Source organism: Amblyraja radiata, chromosome 25, assembly GCF_010909765.2.
Source record: "Amblyraja radiata isolate CabotCenter1 chromosome 25, sAmbRad1.1.pri, whole genome shotgun sequence".
In the NCBI taxonomy this organism is placed as follows: Eukaryota; Metazoa; Chordata; class Chondrichthyes; order Rajiformes; family Rajidae; genus Amblyraja; species Amblyraja radiata.
The window spans coordinates 18127771-18148992 of NC_045980.1; the positions used below are offsets into that span (position 1 = coordinate 18127771).

At 44.8% G+C, this 21222-nt stretch overlaps 1 protein-coding gene across 1 annotated transcript in view; it reads right to left on the reverse strand.

Moving 5' to 3' along the window:
* The window catches only part of dtx1 (deltex E3 ubiquitin ligase 1), a 187460-nt gene that overhangs the window by 89050 nt on the left and 77188 nt on the right, over positions 1–21222 (reverse strand). The window contains exon 2 of the mRNA XM_033043343.1: positions 17057–17738. Within this exon, the coding sequence (XP_032899234.1) occupies positions 17057–17738 (682 nt within the window). The remainder of the gene's footprint in view (positions 1–17056; positions 17739–21222) is intronic.

Here is a 21222-nt window from a genome sequence, read left to right on the forward strand (position 1 = left end):
ACGTCACAGTGTGGCACAGCGGTAGAGTGGCTACCTTACAACACCAGGTGTAGGTACAGTAACCCAACCACTCTGTACTACATACCTGCTTACGTCCTACCTCATCTTCCGCTTATTTTACTCAATTGAATCAACGTTGCAAAGGATTTTAATTGCCTTTATTATTTGGTGGGCATTGTTCAGTCACTTTCTCCTGATATAATTACATCTGGAGGTTTTGCGGTCAACAAAACGATTTTCCCACAGAACAACAAATGGAACATCCTGCAGCTAAATGACTCCACTGGTATGGAAATGCATCAAAGGCTTAATCACATACAGATTAGTCCAAACTCTGCAGCACCCAACATTGCAATTTCTTGGTTGCACTTTATTGAAGAAATCGCTGTATTAACATTGCCTACAAAATAACAGTAACTACTTTCATAGTAAGATTGATTGAAAGATAAAGCTGGAAACAGGCCCTTCGGCTCACAGAGTTCACATCGACAATCGATCACCGGTTCACACTGTTTTTATGTTGTCCCACTTTCCCCTCCACTCCCTAAACACTAGTGGCAATTTACAGAGGGCCAATTAACCTACAACCCCGCATGTCTTTAGGATGTGGGAGGAAACCCACATGGTTACAGGGAGAACGTGCAAACTCCACACAGGCAGCACCCAAGGTCAGAAATGGATCTCCAGCACTGTGAGGCAGTGGTTCTACCCGCTATGCCACTGTGTCAAAGAAGAATCCAAACCATATCTCCGGGAGTCATTGTGACAGTGAACCATTCACTGAGCAAGCCGAAGAGAGAAGGGCCCTATAGTTTTGTCATGGGTCAATGCCACTTTCAACACCTAAAGCCTATTTCATCCAATAAGGGCGGCACAGTGGTGCAGCAGTAGAGTTACTCCCTAACAGCGCCAGAGACCCGGGTTCGATCTTGACCTCGGGTGCTGTCTGTGCGAAATTTGTACGTTCTCCCTGTGACCACATGGGTTTTCTCCGGGTGCTCCGGTTTCCTTCCACATGCCAAAGATGTGCAGGTTTGTAGGTTAATTGGCTTTGGTAAATTGTAAAAGTTGTCCTCAGTGTGTAGGATAGTGCCAGTGTACGGGGTGATCACTGGGTGGTGCAGACTCGGTGGGCTCTCTGGAGATAAAGGATGGGTGGCGTGTCGGGACACAAAGTGCTGGAGTAACACAGCATGACAGTCTGAAGAAGGGTACCGACCCAAAACTTCACCCATCCTTTTCCTCCAGAGATGCTGTGTGATCTGCTGAGTTACTCCAGCACTTTGTGACTTTCTCCTTGCGAGTCTCATATGACTCTATGAGAGGAGGTTGTGACCTGGAAAAATACGCAAAGTGCTGGAGTAACTCAGCAGCTCAGTAAAAAGTGGACCGACGATATTTTGGTTTGGGACCCTTCTTCAGACAGACTGTGGTAGGTTTGAGAAAGCTGGGAGAGATGGGGGCAAGGTAAAGCCTCGCAAGTGATAGGTGGATACAGGCAAAGGGAGGGTTTAATTGGCAGATGGGTGGACACAGGCCAGAGATGAGAAGAAGATTCAAGGCTGTGAGATAAGAACTGAACTGAGGTATTACTTTGGAAACACAAGGATCTGCAGGTGCTGGTTCACAAAGACAAAAAGTGCTGGAGTAACTCAATGGGTCAGGCAGCATCTCTGGAGATGGACACAAGATGCTGGAGGAACTCAGCGGGACAGAGGGAGAGAAGGAATGGCTGATGTTTCATGCCGAGAACCTTCTTCAGACTGATTGGAGTGGGAGGTGAAAGCCTGAAAAAAGGTGGGGGTGGGACAAAGCTTCACTGGTAATAGGTGGATATAGGTGAGGGAGAGTTTGATAGGCAGATGGGTGGACAATAGCCAGAGGTGAAAAAAAGTGTGAGATAAGCAGATAATGTGCAAATTGTGAAGCCAGAGGAAGGAATATAAACTGCAAGGAGGAAGAATATAGGTTCAATTGGGACACACCTAGTCTCTGGTCCAGAATAGGGGAATCGAGAACCAGAGGACATAAGCTTAAGGCATCATCAGCAATTCCCAGATCTAAAAAAATGAGTAAATAAAAATAAACCTGGTTTCACAACACACTCTATTTTAAAATGAAAACCCTGTGTTTAAAAATAGAGGTGCAGTTCTTAGAGCGGCCTTGAACAGGATGACAATACTCCCAATAGCTCCTGTGCTTCGGAGCTGCTGAACAAGCTATACGAAGTAGTCCCTCTGAGACTCTGGTTGAGAGATCATTTGTCTGGAGTCTATTTTTTAAATAAGTGGGCTTAGTCACAAGTGAAAATATATAAATGCTCCTTGAATACTGACAGCAACAGCCTTCTCAGTTAATTTCAGCTGCATCTGAGAACATCCAGCTACCCATGACCAACAAGCTTCTATCCTGAGGGGCTGTAACAATAAATAAAAACTTCATAAAAACAAAGTCCAAGCACTTTATAAAAATAACATCCAAGCCTTAGAGATTAGATTGTAGCTTTAAATTTGCTTCCGTGTACCTATTATATAATATACAAATAAGGGCATTCAACATAGGTGCGGGGATAGGCTATGCTGGCTGCCATGATCATTTCCCCATTAAGTGAGGACATTTGTGTGTGTGTGACTGTCCTAATATAAGAATCTTCCAGTACACCTCTACCAAATTTTCATTCTGCTTTGAGAAGAACAACCTCAGTTTGTTCTATCAAAGTTCAAACCTGTTCAAAGACCTATTGACTTTCTGAAGAAGGGTCTGGACCCAAATCGTCGCATATCCATGCTCAGAAAGACCAAGTGCTGGAGTAACTCAGCAGGCCAGGCAGCGTGTCTGGAGAACAATCAGCGGTTTGCGTTTCGGGTCCTGCTCCTTCTTCAGACGAGATCCTTCAAAAGAAGGGTCTCGGACCAAAACGTCACCTATCCATGTTCTCCAGGGATAATGCCTGACCTGCTGAGTTATTCCAGCAATTTGTGAACTTTTGTGTATTAACAAGCATCTGCAGTTACTTGTTTTGGCATCTGTTTGGCATGCAGCACCACATAATCACAATGATATACATTCTCTCTAAATTTTTTGAAAGATGCAGGATGAATAATATTTCTTCAATCATTTATGCATTAATAGTGAGCACCTTGTCTCCTTTTGTGTATTAATCAACATTTGCAGTTCTTTGTTTCTGCCTATCCATGTTCTCCAGAGATGCTGCCTCACCTGCTGAATTACTCCAGCACTGTGTCCTTATTTGTAAACAAGCACCTGCACTTCCTTGTACCTCCTATGGACTTCCAACCGTGAATACACTCAATGATCATGGACTCGCTACTGGGATGCAAACATCCGAAGACATACACCGACGAAGTAGTGATTTCCCCACATGTCTGTCCCTAGTGGGACATTGTAGGTGGCTCAGTGGCACAGCGGTAGAGTTGCTGCCTTACAGCGCTGGAGACCTGGGTTTGATCCTGACTACGGGTGTTGTCTGTATGGAGTTTGTACATTCTCCTTGTGACCGTGTAGGTTTTCTCTGAGATCTCCGAGTTCTTCCACACTCCAAAGACATCCAGGTTTGTCGCTGCCTGTCCCGCTGAGATATTCAAGCATTTTGTGTCTACCATCGACTCAAACCAGCATCTGCAGTTCTTTCCTACACAGGTTTGTAGGTTAATTGGCTTGGTATAAGTGCAAATAATTGGCCCTGGTGAGTGTAAGCTTGTGGGGATCACTGGGGACTCGGTGGGCCGAAGGGCCTGTTTCCGCGCAGTATCTCTAAACTAAACTAAACACTGGCCTTCACCTTAGCCTGAAACTGCAGCACTGGATTTCTCAGTCCAAGGAAACATAAATGGAAACTCCCAAAAACTCCAGGTCATCCTTCATTAGTTCAGCATCATCTGAGTGAAGCAAACCCTGTGCCCAACCTCACCCAGCACTCATTCCTCCAAGATAAACACAAAACGCTGGAGTAATCAGTGGGACAGGCAGCATCTCTGGAGAGAAGGAATGGGTGACGTTTGGATCGAGATTTTCACATCCAGTGCTGAGCCAGACTCTTGGTAAATGCAAGCTCCAGATGACTTCTGACACCGGATAGAAATAATTTTGCAATTCCTTTGATCCTCCTGGCGATTGCCCACATTTTTTGCTTCTTGTCATGGAGAGATAGATCAAGAACTAAAGGGCATAGGTTTAAGGCGAGAGGGGAAGTTGAGGGACAGCTTTATCCACACGGACGGTGGTGGGTTTATGGAACAAGCTGCCAGAGAAGTTGATTGCTGAGTTGTAAGACGGTGCAAAGATAGGCAAAAACACAACAAATAAGGATTTTACAAAGAGAGTAAACATTATTACAGACCTCTCTATAAAGGATTTTGGCTATAGCGGACTGTCCCTTTAAGAACACAGGCTGCTAGTTACACTGGAGAGGCTATTGAAATCAAGAAGGCATAGAAATTGACAAGCAATTGCTTCGATCGACACTTAACTCTATTACACAATGTAACGAATAGCCATTAACATTTTAGCTTGCAGCAATAAAAATACATTTTTATCGGTTAAAAATAATTTTGTTCGTGAAAACTCATTGTTTCACGGAGTGGCCGCTAGGTGGTCGGAGCTCGGTCCTGACCACGGGTGCTGTCTGTATGGAGTTTGTATGTTCTACCTATGACCACGTGGGCTTACTCCGGGTGCTCCGATTTCCTCCCACACTCCAAAGACTTCCAGGTTTGTAGGTTAATTGCTTTGGTAAAATTGTTAAATGTCTCTAGTGTGTAGGGTAGTGCTAGTGTTCGGGGTGATCGCTGGTCGGCGCGGGTTCGGTGGGCCGAAGGGCCTGTTTCCACACTATATCTCTGAAGTAAAGTTTTAAGAGAAACTGGGTGATGGGAGATCAGAACCTAATCAAGGATCACATCCAACCAGCTTTATAAAGTCCTCGTATAATATTGCCTTTTGTAGACTAAGATTGGAAACTGTACACTTCGTGTGTATACAGTTGCCTTGGCTCTTGTCTCTATCACAACACTGAACACTGAAGGGGAACAAATAGAAACAAGGTTGTGGTATCTTCATGTGAAAAGGGAGCAGCTGAGAAGCTTGGCACGTTTCCAAGGAGACTTGGACTGAGTCCCAGGATAGCAAGACTCGGCAACGCTCAAAGGCCTTTCTTGTCTGCTTTGCAAAATATCATATCACTCGACCAATTCAGTTTTAATAAATCTGCAGGAAAGGTCATTGCAGGTACACTGGGATAATCATGCTGGATGGGTGTGACTGTCAGCCTGAGGGGCGATCTTGTGTCGCCCGTAAGTCAGAGGTCGACAGAGCGATCAGTTGGACATGGAGATGATATCTCCAGCAGGGCTATGCGTTGGCAGGGTTTGGCGAAAGGCTGTCTCCAATTAAAGCAAAGTTTAACGTGCACGGCAAGTTTATTCCGTGCAGTTCTGGTCGCTCCATTATAGGCAGGATGTTTAGTTCAGTTTATGAGTAGAAAGGAACTGCAGATGCTAGTATATATAAAAGAAAGACACAAACTGCTGGAGTAACTCAGCGAGTCAGGCAGCATCTCTGGAGAAAATGAATAGGTGATGTTTCAGGTTGGAACCCTTCTTCAGATTGAAGTCGTAAGGGAGACCTGATGGAAGCATATAAAATTATGGGAGCCGTAGATAGGGTGGTCAGGTGGGGTTTTGGGTTGGGAATCTTTGGATTGATTGTACAATGGGAGAGGAGGGGGAGAAAGCTGGGAAAGAGAGGTGGTTTGGGGCAAAGCCTGGCAAGTGATGGGTGGAAGGTACACAAAAATGCTGGAGAAACTCAGCGGGTGCAGCAGCATCTATGGAGCGAAGGAAATGGGCAACGTTTCGGGCCGAAACCCTTCTTCAGCAAGTGATAGGTGGATACAGGTGAGGGGGGCTTGATGAGCAGATGGGTGGAGCAAGTGACAAAGGCTGGAATTGAAAAGAAGACAAATAGGAGGCAGATAAAGAGAGAAGAGGAGGAGTGAAATGTAAAACCAGAGATTAGTTTAGCTTCGTGATAGTCCTTGTAAACAGGCCCTATAGCCAGTGAGTCCACACCGACCAACGATCACCCATTCATACCGGTTCTATGTTATCCCACTTTCTCATCCACTCCTGACACAATCGGGGCAATTTACAGAGGGCCAATAAACCTACAAACCCGCACATCTTTGGGGTGTGGGAGGAAACCGGAGCAACTTGGGGCAATCCACGCCGCCACAGGGAGAACGTGCAAACGCCGTACAGACAGCACCCGAGGTCAGGATAGAACAAGGATCTTTGGCACTGAGGCAGCAGCTCTACCTGCTGCGTCACGGTTGCTGTTTGCGATCCCATCCCATTCCATTTAAGGAATGGCCAGCAAGAAACAAACACTGCCGAGCTTTATTCACAACACAAATCATAACCAAGGCAGTCTGGATGCCTTTTGGCCGCCGTTTGTTTTGCTTCTGTGACAAGAAAACAAATCTCTCCTCCTTATCAGCAAGTTGCAGAAGGCAGCGGGCATGTTCTGTTGGTCGAGTCTCTTTTATAAACAGCTGCATAGGCATTATTCTATCTGATTAGCATTTAATACATCAGGTATTGTCGTTTTATAGCTGCCTGTTGCATGTGAAAGGCCAACAAAGGTAATCTTTTACAGGCTACAGAAGCCGTCAATTGGTGTTTGAACTGCTTTATCAGGCAAATACATTAAAGACCCTCCAATCCTCACACTTGACAGTAGACAGGGTTTTATGTAGTAGGAAGGAACTGCAGATGCTCGTTTAAACTGAAGATAGACACAAAAAGCTGGAGTAACTCAGCGGGACAGGTTCCTTTTCCCGTGACTTTCAGTCTGAAGAAGGGTCTCGACTCGAAACGTCACCCATTCCTTCTCTCCAGAGATGCTGCCTGTCCTGTTGAGTTACTCCAGCTTTTTGTGTCTATCTTGGGTTTTATGTAGCCTTATAATTTGCAATTTACATAACTTCAAAGATAGTGTGCCGATGTTACACTTACATTCAATACCCCCATAAAAAGCCGTTTATTCCCATCTTAAATCGCCTTTGATCAACGTAACATTGAGCCTTCAGCAGTGCTAGTTAATTCAACATGGTGTTGAATATTTGTTATACTGTGGGGTATTTGTTATACTGATTGTATTGGGAAGGGTGATTATAGGGTGATGGGTTGTATATATGACTAAGATACTGTATAGTATATGAGGGTTTTTGCTTTCCTTTTTTTTTCTCTCTTTTTTGTATGGCTTTGTAAATAATTTGGTGTACATATATATAGCTGCTGGTGTACATATGTAGGTATGTTACAATACTTATCTTCAGCAGCGCTGCAGTTCTGCCACTGGCCACGTGCGCGATTTTGGCGCGTTTGGGGGGGGGGGGGGCGGGGTTAAAACGCGATTTTCTCTTACCTTGTCCTGGTTTATATTTGGTTGGAGTGCAAGCTTTTGCTGAAGAATTGTTCCGACGGCCGTTCTGTGTCTTTTTTTTTTTAAATTGCCCGACAATTTCAGCGCTGGAGTCATTTTAAAACCAGCTTCTAAAGCCGTCAATCCCGACAACGAGGACCAATTTCATGTAGGTGACAGGTAAAAGAAAGTCGTTTATTTTTATGTATAAAAGTGTTTCATAAGATGCCTTTAGTTTACATTTTAAGTTGCGAAACGGTGATTTAGTCCCCATGCGAACGGGCAATGTTTTTCATGCCGATATGGGGGTATAAAATCACCTCAACCGCAACATTCCAAATGGTCGCGTTCCAGAAAAATCCCCCTCGCAAGATGATTTAAATGGCCATTAATTTGCAGGTATTAAACATTAAATTCCTTCCATTTGGCCTATAAATCCATGACAATGAGATTTTAAAAACATGTTTTATTGTGAATTCTTGTGTGAATGTTATTTGGACACTTAGGCTATTTAAAAATGTTAATCTATTCTTAAGAAATTGATAGATGTTTAGATCTAGTAATTGAATTTTGTAATTAGCTACAATTAGATAACTAACTAATTATATGCTTTAATTTCAAGTCATCTAAGTAAGATTGTTTCATATTTGTTTCAGAATGCTTCAATCTATAATAACTGAAATTTTATTTCAGTTCTCTTAATTTTTAATAAAGTTATAGGCTTTTGACTGTCCTCGATCATAGCTTTTGTGTTCAGTCAATGGAAAAGCAATGATGCTTATTTCCAAGTATGAAAATGGCCATAACCTTTTTAATACTGAAGATATGAAAGTGAATTAGGTGTCAAAATTAAACTTCTTTTTATGCTTTATCTGATGGGATAAATTGCAGACTTGATTTTTAAAATCTCAAAATGTTGTAACATTGCTAACATATGGTGTACATATAGCTGCTACATTTGTATAAGATGATTATAAGCAGTTGAATAAGGGGTGGGAATTAATAAGCTTTGGCTTCTTCCTGCTCCTTTTCGGACACATACAATTTCATTTATTTATAGATATTGTTTATGACACACTATAAATATTCTTGTTTTGTTTTTTGTACGCTGTTTCACACTTGCTTTTTATTCTTTTATTCTGTTCGAAATAAAGAATTAATTTAAAAAAAACAAAACATTTTCATAATTAGGAGTTAACCCCTTTTTGCCTCTTATCCAGCTGTGCCAAAAGTATTTGTAGTGAATAGTTTCAGGGTATTGTACTTGCCATTTCCATTCAACAAGCTAATGTAATGGAACAGGAGAATAATTTTTTGGTCGGCCTGAAACTTGTTGGTCTCCCAGCAGAGTGAGATGTCCATCGGGGAATGTTGCCGATTGGCCCGCTCCAGACTGCAGGAGGACGTGCTGAGGGACGCACTGAAGCTCGCTGCAGCCAACGCCAAGGCTCTGTGGGGAGGACCACAGTCTGGGGTCCTTCCAAAGCTGGACTTTGAGGAGCAGAGTCCGGTGGGAACACCACTCAAACAAGGAAAGGGATATCACCCCAGGTGCTGTCTGTACGGTATTTGTACGTTCTCCCTGCGGCCGAGTGGGTTTTGCCCACATTCCAAAGACGTGGAGTTTCTAGTTTTATTGGCCTTGGCAAATGGTCCCTCATGTGTAGGATAGAACATTCCTACATACATGTATGTCAGATAAATGGTGGTCGTGGACCCGGTGGGTTGAAGGGCGTGTTTCCGTGCTCCATCTTCCAATCTATCAGCCAATATGAATTAAAATATCAATGATCTACACAAGTTTTATTGTTTGTAAGGCATGGTTTAAAATATTGGAGCAAAAACAAGCTTGTGCTCACCTAATCAAAAGTCCATAAAGCAGAACTCCTACCTAGTTAATTAATGAGGTACTCAATATTTAGTTCAGATGACCTTTATAAGAATGTAACCCTGGTACTGCTGTGAAATCCAACTGGTGTCAGTGATATTTATCTTCTCTTTTCACATCTGGAAACTGTCCAGTTTCAAAGTTACGGAACATTTATTCACAGCAAAACTTGGTCATTGTTTTTACAAAAATCGATGATAAACATTTAGTTGTGCAAACATTGTATTTAATGTCTGGCTGGCAGAGTCAGTAGAAAGAGATACAGCATTCTACATGTGGTACACTATCGAGTTAATGAAAGAAGATTATTCCACAATCTGGGTCACTGCTTAATGATATGATGAAATCTGGCTCCTTTATTTGCAGCTACTCCACTACCCTCTGACCCTGGTTAAGATGCAATATGCGGGATCTCAATTACACCCAAAATGTGCAGGTTCATGGCCCCGAATGGGAGATTTTGTGGACAAGGGCTGGAGGACACAAGGAACTGCAGATGCTGGAAACTTGAGAAAAGCACAAAGTGCCGGAGGAAAATAGAGGTGGGGGTGGGACAAAGTGATAGGTGGAGACACAAAGAACTGCAGATACTGGTTTACAACAAAGGACACAAAGTGCAGGAGTAACTCAGCAGGTCAGGCAGCATCTCTGGAAAATCTGGAGGGTCTGAAGAGAGATCCCAACCTGAAACATCCCCTACCCATGTTCTCCCGAGATGTTCCTGACCCGTTGAGTTACTCCAGCACTTTGTCTCCTTGTGAGTGAAAGGTGGATACAGGTGAAGGGTGGGGGTGATTGGCAGATGGGTGGAGATATTGACAGAGGCAGATATTTACAGACATCATTGACAGATATTGAGGGGGAACCTCATTGAAACTTACCGAATAGTGAATGGCCTGGATAGAGTGGATGTGGAGAGGATGTTTGCACTAGGGGGAGAGTCTAGGACCAGAGGCCATGGCCTCAGAATACAAGGGCAAAAGGAGATGAGGATGAATTTCTTTAGTCAGAGGGTGGTGAATCTGTGGAATTCTTTGCCATAAAAGCCTGTGGAGGCCGTCAATGGATATTTTTAAGACAGAGATTGACAGATTCTTGATTAGTAAAGGGTGTCAGGGGTTATGGGGAGAATGGGGTTGAGAGGGAGAGATAGATCAGCCATGATTGAATGGCGGATCAGACTTCATAGGCCCAATGGCCTCATTCTGCTCCCTTAACGTATGAACATGAACAAAGGCTGGAAGTGAAAAGGAGCCAAGTGTCAGATATGGAGTGAAGGGAATGAAATGTAAAATCAGAGGGAGCGATATGCAAAGGGCATTATTCTCGACTACTCTCTTGTCAAAAAGCCATCCATTTCAGACCCAAGAACAGGCCTTATGAGTTTCTCCCTGTACATCCTCAGAGTGGAATAATCCTCAATTAAAAAGGTTCGATTAGTTGATCAGGAATGAACTTCAGACGTTGGTTTACACCGGATAGACACAAAATGCTGGAGTAACTCAGCGGGTCAGGCAGCATCTCTAGAGACAAGTAACCCGCCTTGGCCTAAGTGATCTCCCATTTGCCAAATATTTTAACACCCCTTCTCATTTCCATACTGATCTTTCTGTCCTAGGCAGCCTCCACTGTCACACGCAAATTGGAGGAAAAGCACCTCATGTTTCGTTTGGGCAACTTAAAACCCAGCGGTATGAATATTGATTTCTCCAATTTGAAGTAACCATTGTATTCCTTCTCCCCGTGTTTCCCCCACCCTAATTGTCCTACTAGTTACACTATTCGTATTCTTTGTTATAATCTCCCCCACAGCCAACAATGGACCATTGTGGGCTCTGCCTTCCCCGGGTCATCAGTGCAGCCTCTGATTTGCTGTACCTTTTCATACCTCTAGTTTCCCTCTCCCCTGGCTCTCAGCCTGAAGAAGGGTCTCGACCCAAAATGTCACCTGTTTCCTTTTCTCCAGAGATGCTGCCTGACCCGCTGAGTTACTCCCACACTTTGTGTGTCTATCTTTGATTAATTGAACTGCATTGTATATGTATTCATGCTCATAAAAACAGTTCAGCCATGAAAATGGAGTGCAGTGCTGCTAAATTGCGCACTGGGATGTGTGCGGCTCCATGTAAAATGAAACAAATAAACCTTTCATTAATTAGAATGCTGCATCACCAATTATTTTATCATGAAAATATTAACAATGCCTAATTGCATTAAATATCATTATATTGGAATAAAATGTTTTCAATGAAATGCAATATTGCTATAATAAATGACACTATGAATTGAATATAGAGACAAATCAATAGCATCAATATTAGGTAGACAAAAGTGCTGGAGAAACTCAGCGGGTGCAGCAGCATCTATGGAGCGAAGGAAATAGGCAACGTTTCGGGCTGAAACCCTTCTTCAGACTTCTTCTACCTTGGTTTGGTCTCAGTATATAGACGATGAAATGCTCTTGTTTTGGAGGAAGCAACATGACCTTTAAAGTTGTGATTTGCCAGCAGATATAATGTCCATTTTTTTTTGTCCATCTCTGCAGTATTTATCTCAACTTTTGCCCATTTGTTTTATGAAATGAAACCCATGAGATAGTCAGGTAGGGGGAAGCAGGGAATCCGGGCCATTGTTCCATTTTGTTTTGGTAATGTGACCTAATTTATAATGTTTTATGTTTAATTGGGGTCTGCTGTATATTGTGTTTGTAACATGTGCGAGCAAAGCACAAATCAAATTCCTTGTATGTACACATACTTGGCCAATAAAGTGTTATTATCATTCTGATTTTATCTGGATTGGCTTAGTTTAGTTCAGAGATAGAGCATAGAGCATAGAAACAGGCCCTTCGGCCCACCGAGTCCATACTGACCACCTGTTCAGTTGATGCTGGTTAACACACAAAAGGACCCAAAGTGCTGGAGTAACTTAGTGATGTTATCCCACCTTCCCACCCACTCTCTACACAGTTATTTTCTTAACAGAGGCCAATTAACCTGCAAACCTGCACATCTTTGGGATGTGGGAGGAAACCCACGCGGTCACAGAGAGAATGTACAAACTCCACACAGACAGCATCCGAGGTCAGGATCAAAGTTATTCACCTTGATTTCCCCCTTCCATTTATCACTTATTTCCAGCAGTTTTCTCTGGCAATTATTCTGCTGTGATATAGTGCGACCTTGAGCAAGTAAAGGACAAGAGCTATCACCTGTAAAGTATGAAATCTATTGTTGATAACGGCCAGAATTTGAGAGGGATTATTATTGGATTCCAAATGATTTGTTTTTCCCAGCGTTATAGAGATCATAAATTATGCTGTTGGTTCTTGAGGATTTATTGCTAGTGCTTTATCAGCAGAAAGCCCCAGACCAAAACACACAGGAATATTCAGATCAAACTGATCTTTGTGCTTACATTTTGGGCAGGAAATCCCCATGGATAATAAAATAAACAAAATCCTAAATGCAGGTGTTGCTAAAACTGATAATCCACAACGTGGGATGTTGTGGTTGACAACATGGGGCAGCACAGTGACACATCGATAGACCGCTGCCTTACAGCGCCAGAGTCCCGGGTTCCATCCTGACTACGGGTGCTGTCTGCACAGAGTGTTTGCACGTACTCCCCATGACCATGTGGGTATTCTCCTGTTGCTCCGGTTTCCTCCCACATCCCAAAGATGTGCAGATTTTTGTAGGTTAAATGACATCTGTGATATCATAAACGTCGCCTATCCATGTTCTCTAGAGATGCTGCCTGACCCACTGAGTTACTCCAGCACTTTGTGTCCTGTTGTGTGCTAACCAGCATCTGCAGTCTGAAGAAGGGTTCCAACCAGAAATGTGCCTATCCATGTTCTCTAGAGATGTTGCCTGATTCATTCAGTTACTCCAGAACTTCTGTCTACGTTTTTTGTAAAAAAAAAACAAAATCTGCTGTTCCTTGTATGTGACTATCTTTGGAGGTGGAAGATTGCAACCTTCACGTAGTCCGCCCTGTTTCGACGAATGCAATCAACTTGGCGTGCACAACCAAATAAGATCAAATAGAACATGTTGTCCTGCAACTTTAGGCTGTGCACGTCATACGCCAGAAGAAGAAGACTATCTTTGGATATTCCGACCATTCATTAGACCCGAGGCAGTCTTTGAGACATGACAAACACTCACAAAAGATAATAAAATCAGAAACATACACTCGATTTTCTTTTGGTTTATTTTAGTTACAGCACGGGAATAAGGCCTTGGGCCCATCAAGTACGCACCAACCATTGATCACCTGCTCACACTAGTTCTATGTTGCAGGGCTCGAAATTAGAGGTTGCCCGGGTGCCATTGACCACTCAAAGGGCAACCTAAAGGCTGACTCATTTTGCGCGGCTTGGCAATCAAATACTGGTTTATACCGATAGACACAAAAAACTGGAGTAACTCCGCGGGTCAGGCAGCATCTCTGGAGAAAAGGAACGTGATGTTTCGTGTCGGCGGCTGTATTCGTCTAGTATCTTTGATTGTGGAGCAAAGACACTAGGTGCGTGGTGGCGAAGGGTCGAAGCGAATGACGTGCTCCGAACAGCGGCAACAGCGGCCGCGATAGCGGCTACACCGCCTCCTTCTCCCACACCCCGCCCGGCGGAAGGAACCTCCCTCTCTCCCTCCTCCCGGCCTCGCCGTGCGGGAGGGGTTGTGAAAGCGCCGTTGGCGGATTTGCAAGCAGTGGCGGTTATCAGGGCGATAGCGGCCAAAGATCTTATAACGGTGAATATGTTTAGTTTGTGACTTTATTTGAAGCAGAAATAATATGTGAATGTAGACAAAAGTGCTGGAGAAACTCAGCGGATGCGGCAGCATCTATGGAGCGAAGGAAATGGGCAACGTTTCGGGCCGAAACCCTCCTTCCGACTGATGGGTTTTGTCCTGAAACGTTGCCTATTTCCTTTGCTGCACCCGCTGAGTTTCTCCAGCACTATTCTACCTTCGATTTTCCAGCATCTGCAGTTCCTTCTTGAACATAATATGTGAACGCTTCATTGAGCATAATTCCAACTGGTAACTACGCACTTCGTCCAAGCACATTATCTTTCATGCAAACCGTCTTAAATGACCACCTAAACTGTCATTTGGCAACCTATAAAGCTGTCAAGGTTGCCCGGCTGGCAACAGCGAAAAAAAGTTAAGCGAGAGCCCTGTGTTGTTCCACTTTCCCATCTACTCCCTACACATTAGGGGCAATTTACAGAGGGCCAATTAACCTACAAACCCACACGTCTTTGGAGTGTTGGAGGAAACCAGAGCATCCGGTGGAAATCCATGCGGTCACAGGGAGAACGTGGAGACTCCACACAGCCAGTGCCCGAGGTCAGGATCAAACCTGGGTCTCTGACGCTGCGAGGTAGCAGCTCTACCCGCTGTGCCGCTATGCCACCCGCCCGATGAACATTCCACCAGGGACTGATACACTGAAAGCTTTACACCCCTCATAAGCTGCCAAAACAATGACCTCAATCATATAGGTGAAAGCAAAGGATTAATGTGAGGACATGTGTAAAGCTTTTAGTTTTAGCGATACAACGTGGAAACAGGATCTTCAGTCCACTGATTCTATGCCTACACTAGTTCTATCCAACGCACTAGGGACAATTTACAGAAGCCAATTAATCTTCGAACCCGCATGTCTTTGTAATGTGGGAGGAAAGTAGAGCACCCGGAGAAAACCTACTCGGGAACATGCAAACTCTGCAGAGACAGCACCCGAGATCAGGTTTGAACTCGGGTCTCTGGCGCTGTGAGGTAGCAACCCTACCACTGCGTTACCGTGCCACCCACAATAGGAAACCCTGCATTTGGATGCATGACCCTTTGCTACAGACACAAGCCAATAAATGAGCCTTATCTCTTTGAATCTGCTGGGCCAGTTGAACCTCATTAGCCCCTGCCGTTTAATCTCAATCTACCGATTTGTTGACCTGCCAGTGTGGCCCATTCAAGTGCTTTGTGAACAGTTTGACTGATTACATCTGTGTTTCATCCAATGTATCAGACTGCAGCTTTCTTTTCTCCCTGCTCCTTTGGTTTTCAATTATATGGAACTTTAGTTTTAGGTTCTGCAAAGCCAACCATCCATGGAACTGAACACGGAAAATAGAATATAGAACAATATATGTGCCGAACATGATGTCAAGACCACAGCACAGTGGCACAGGGGTGCAGTTGCTGCCCCATGTTCAATTGTGACTACGGGCGCTGTCTGTGTGGAGTTTGCATGTTCTCCCTGTGACCGTGTGAGTTTCCTCCGGGTACTCCCACATTCCAAAGACGTGCAGATCTGAAGGTTAATTAGCCTTTGTAAATTGCTCCTAGTGTGTAGGGAGTGGATGGAAACTTTTGGCCCAGCAAGAGCATGCCGACCATTAATCACCTTTCACACTAGTTCTATGTTATCTCACTTTCTCATCCATGAATACGATTGAGCAATGAAATTCTCGATTCCAGAGAGATTCTCATAAATGATCAATTCCTTATCCCCCCCAAAGGAACAGGCAGCGGGAGAGCGCGCACACAGACCCGGAGAAGCGCGCTAAATCCAGCCCAACCCCGCTCCAACTCCAGAGGATCGCGCTCCCCGACGTGCTGGGGGTCGCCACTGGCCACCGGCCAACCCCACCCCTGGCGCCGCTGAAAGCTGAGCACTGGCCATCAACGGGGATACACACAAAGTGCTGCAGCAACTCAGCTGCCCCCTCCCCACGCCGGCTGCAAGCCCGGCCCGACACCTCCAGCCGCCCCCAGACAGGGACGGGATACCCGGGAGGGGACGGCCCAGCAGCAACTCAACAGTGCCCACAGCGCCGGAGACCTGAGCCCGACCACGGACTAGCACGATCTCGTTCACTCACCAAAGCATAAAGCAATAAAAACAACCAAATAATCTGAGCTTTTAACAAAATTTTAACATAACTAATTCATAGTTTGAAAGCAGTATTTTCTTACCTAGAAGAATCAATGCTGGAAAAAAATGAATAAATTAAGTTGTATATGTACACAGCTCCACTGCTTTCCAGCAAAGTTAATGCATAGTGACCTATGACCTGGGCATGCGTGGTTGGAATACCAAACTCGCTTATTTAAGCTTCTCATAAAACTCAATCTATGCCTCTCATAATACTGCGTGCAATATTGCAAATGCCACCCAACCAAAGTCCTACAGAGCTCCAACACATCTTCCTGACTCTTGAACTCAGTTCCCCAACCAATGAAGTACCACTGTACCCCTTCTGTACCACTCTATCTACTTGTTCATGGTCAGGAGGAAGGGTCACTGTGGTTATTCTCGGGGGAAGGGTGGGATGGTGTCAAAACCACAGCAGGGAACGGCATCAGCTTTGGTCAGTCAATGAGGCTCGTAGACATGAAGCACAACAATCCACACAGAGCTATGTTCGAAGGGCTGGATTTGATAGGACCATAAGTGCCTGTGCCAGAGATTCACATTCACAAGAACATCATTGAATTGATTAGCAGATTAGGTCATAAGCAGCCACAACAATAAACTCATAAACCAACGTGAAAGCAATGAACTAATATACGAGTACGTGGTGTAAAATGGTTTCAATGTGCTCAATTTCAGGGAGTTAAAGACTTAAAAGCAATACATATTGGTTTGCTATTTTCGCTCATGACTCAACGGGACCATTGTGAGGATACTTTGTGTATTTGAGCTTACCCAGGGGGGATGGAGGCTCTGGTGCTGACGACGGCAGATCGTTGGGTCCCGGGTCTGTTCAGATTGTTCTGGCCGGGGATGGGAGTGGTGGTGGTGGTACTCTGGCTCTGGGAGATAGGTGAGAGTTGGGTGGTGGTGGTGGGCGAGCGGGCCTGCTCGGGGTTGGGGGCTATGGTGCCCGCACTGCTCATCGCTGACCACAAGGCGGGGCCGTTGTAGGAGTTGCTTTGTCGCACGGTCAGTGTGCCGTTGGCTGCCGCGTAGACCTTGCGCCGTTGGGATTCCAGGATGGCGTTGGAGGCTGCCCTGGTGCTGTTGACCAGGACGCATTGTTGGCAGCTGCACGGTTGCCCCGACTGCGTGCCGATGGGCCAAGACTGAGATTTGGGGATGGAGCCCATAGTCAAGGGGTAGGCCAAGTCCATACGCCTCCTCAGTCGTCGCTTACGTTGTGTCTGTCTGTTCATCTGGCACATGCTATTGAAGTCAATAATATAACAGAAGCCCAGAGAGGTCAAGTCCAACCACGGATGTTGCTTCTCGTACGCATTTTGGATGGTTATGCAAATATCCATGTCGTACGGAGTCCAGGAACAACTGTCGTTTTCCCATTCCCAAACTACGCCTTTCCCCGGAGCTGAAGAAGGGTCGTAAAAATTTCTTCTAACTGGACGCATGGTTCCTGAAACAAAACACAGGAAAATAACAGAGTTTACTCAATAGCAGACAAAAGACAACCTTTCATCACAGTAGGTGCTTCTTGTTTAAATATCCACACAGGCAGAGAAATAATCACGCTCATAAGACATAGGAGCAGAATTAGGCCATTCAGCCCATCATGTCCAGTCCGCCATTCAACATGGCTGATCTATCTTTACCTCTCACCCCATTCTCCTGCCTTCAACATGCAAATTAGACATGCTAACTAACCAAAAATCTGTAGATCTCTGCCTTAAAAATACCCAAATGACTTGGCATCCACAGCCATTTGTGGCAATGAGTTCCACAGATTCACCATTCACTGAATAAAGAAATTCCTCCTCATCTCCTTACTAAAAGTATGTCCTTTTATTCTGAGGCTATGCCTTCTGGTCTTAGTCCCTCCCACAAGGGGAAACATTCTCCCCACATCCACTCTATCCAGGCCTTTCACGATTTGGTGTGTTTCAAAGAGGTCCCCCCCCTTCATCCTTGTAAACTCCAGCGAGTACAGGCCCAGTGCCGTCAAACGCTCATCAGACGTTATCCCAATCATTCCTGGGATCATTCTCGTAAACCTTCTCTCAATCCTCTCCAACTCCAGCACATCCCTCCTCAGATATGGAGCCCAAACTGCTCATATTTAATGATGATGAAATACTCCTGCTTTAGTGCAAGTGAAGCTAGTTAACAAATCTATGCATTAAAGCCTGAGCAAAACACAAAGTGCTGGAGGAACTCGGCGGGTCAGGCGGCATCTGTGGAGGGAAATGGACACTTGATATTTCGGGTCAGGACTCTTCTTCAGATGGATTAGAGTAGCTGGAAAAGAGGTGGTGGGGTTGAGACAACATCTGGCAAGTGATAGGTGGATAGACACAAAATGCTGGATAACTCAACGTGTGAGGCAGAATAACCTGTGTCAGGACACAAAGTGCTGGAGTAACACAGTGGGACAGTTTGAAGAAGGGTCCCGAGCTGAACCATCACCCATCCTTTTTATCCAGAGATGCTGCCTGACCCGCTGCGTTACTCCAGCACTATGCATTTTTTTTGTACAGTAGCGTCTGTACCTTCTTGTATCTGGAGACTACAAATCCACAAGTCTTTGGGAAGTGGGAGAAAACCGGAGCAGCCGAAGGAAACCCATGAGGCCACAGGGAGAATGTGCAAACTCCACACAGACAGCCCTGAGATCAGGATTGAACCCGGGTCTCTAGTGTGTGAGGCAACAGCTCTACCTGCTGCGCCACTCAAGATGCCCTTTGCGTCCTTCATTTGTTCCTCTCGTGTATGTCCCCCAATCATACTTGATTGTCGGACATGTCCCAAAGGTGGGAATATTGTACATCCCAAACACTTCCTGCTCTACCTCACCTCTGCAACTAGACTGGAAATGGACAGGCTCCCATCCACAAACAGGTTGTGGATTCTTAAAAATTACAGGATTACTGGTGCACCACTGACTTTCCGGCAACTGTTTGTCCCGACCCTCCTTCAACCCCCCCCCCCCCCCCTCCAAAAATGTGGCAGCTAGGCCGGGTGAGGCGACCGATCTCAACCTCATCGAGACTTCTGCGCTGATCGGCGGGTCGAACTTGCGCCCTACGGCGGGGGCTCTGGAACTCCGGCCTGGCCTGAGCCGGCAGATCCGGCCCCATAGCCAACTTCCATTGCCGACATTGTGGACCGGTATCTCAGCCCCCACCCCATCTGATCTATTATACTACATATCAGTTCGATTCATTGCACATCCCTCTCAAAAATAAACATCCAGTCGCACAAGAGCAATCTCAAAATAAGCTATAAAATAACCAACTGTGCAAAATCTAAACTTCTTTTACTTTTGCATCAGCATATCTTTCTCTTCCCCTGAAGTTCAGGAGCCATGAATAATATTTCCGCACTTGATGGACTTGAGCATAAAAGTGAAATTTGGATTCAAAGTCCGACAAAATGCAAGGTGTCGTATTGGACCTGATGATGCCACAGAGAGAGTAGAGAGCAGAGATCTGGATTGTTGTTTTTTTTTAATTTAATCACGAACTAAGATATAAAAGAAAGTGAGAGGTAAAATCTGACTTTGCAGAGCTGTAAAAAAGGCAACGCATTTAATCTCTCCAAGATAAATGAAAGTCATGGGAGTTACAAAACCGCCTTTAACTTCACTAATGCATTTTTCACATACAATGTGGAGTTCTGCCACAATATTGAGTGGATCTTATTCAACTAAACATACTGCTGGAAAGATGCACCTGGAAATGATCCTCTTAAACTATTATTCTTTTAAAAGATGTATCCAGAGGAAAATGTACTTAGTTTGTAATACAAAGTCTATGCTCTTAACATTTGAGGGATCCTATTCACTTATCTTTTTCTTTGCTTATATACTCACTCTCCCTTCCTTCAAACATAGGAAGGTATGGAAGAGAAGCATGGGTGGCACGGTGGCACAGCTGTCGAGTTGCTGCCTTACAAACTCCAGAGACCAGTGTTCCATCCTACGTATGGAGTTTGTACGTTCTTCCCTGTGACCGCGTGGGTTTTCCTGAGTGCGACAGTTTCCTCCCACACTCCAAAGAAGAGTAGGTTTATATGTTAATTGGCTTGGTAAAGATTGTAAATTGTCCCTAGTGTGTAGGATAGTGCTAGTGCACGGGGATAGCTGGTTGGCACGGGCTGAGTGGGCTGAAGGATCTGTTTCTGAGCTGTATCCCTGAAACTATACGAAAAGAAGCAGGTCCTCCAGCTCACTATGTCCATGCCGAACAGAATGCCAGTATCCTCTGCTTGCACGTGATCCATATCCCTCCATTACTTACATATTCATACAACCAAGTCAAACTCCAAGTACAATAGGTGGAGCAAAGGGGAAGATACAGAGTGCAGAATATAGTTCACAGCATTGTAGCGCACCAGTGCTGTAGACAATGTCCATTGCCCACAATGAGGTAGAGGTGAATTAGTCCCACCACAAGGATGTAATGCTGGCCACAGTTTACAGAAGCCCTCTCCAATACAGGACTCCTACTTTCCATCCTGTGAAGTCCCAGAACTCTACCCCCCATGTCTCGTTGGCCACTCACTTCATTGATCGTTGACCAACACTGACTCCCAGTTAACTAGCCATGAATAATGACTTGCTAATGGAATTTATCTTGGTCATTGTGAAGTTATTAAACACGGACTTTGCCTGGATTAAACATAGAACAGTGCAGCACAGGAACAGGCCTTTTGGCCCACAATGTTTATGTTGAACATGATGCCCAGTTAAACTAATCTCCTCTGTCTGCACGCGAATCCTATCCCTCCATTCCCTACATATCCATGTGCCTATCCATAAGGCTCTTAAGGGCCACCACCATACCTGCCTCCACCACCACCCCCGGCAGCGTGTTCCAGGCTCCCACTGTTAATATTGGCTAAATTAAAGACACCATAAAATGGAGGATCCCGGCACTTGTCTG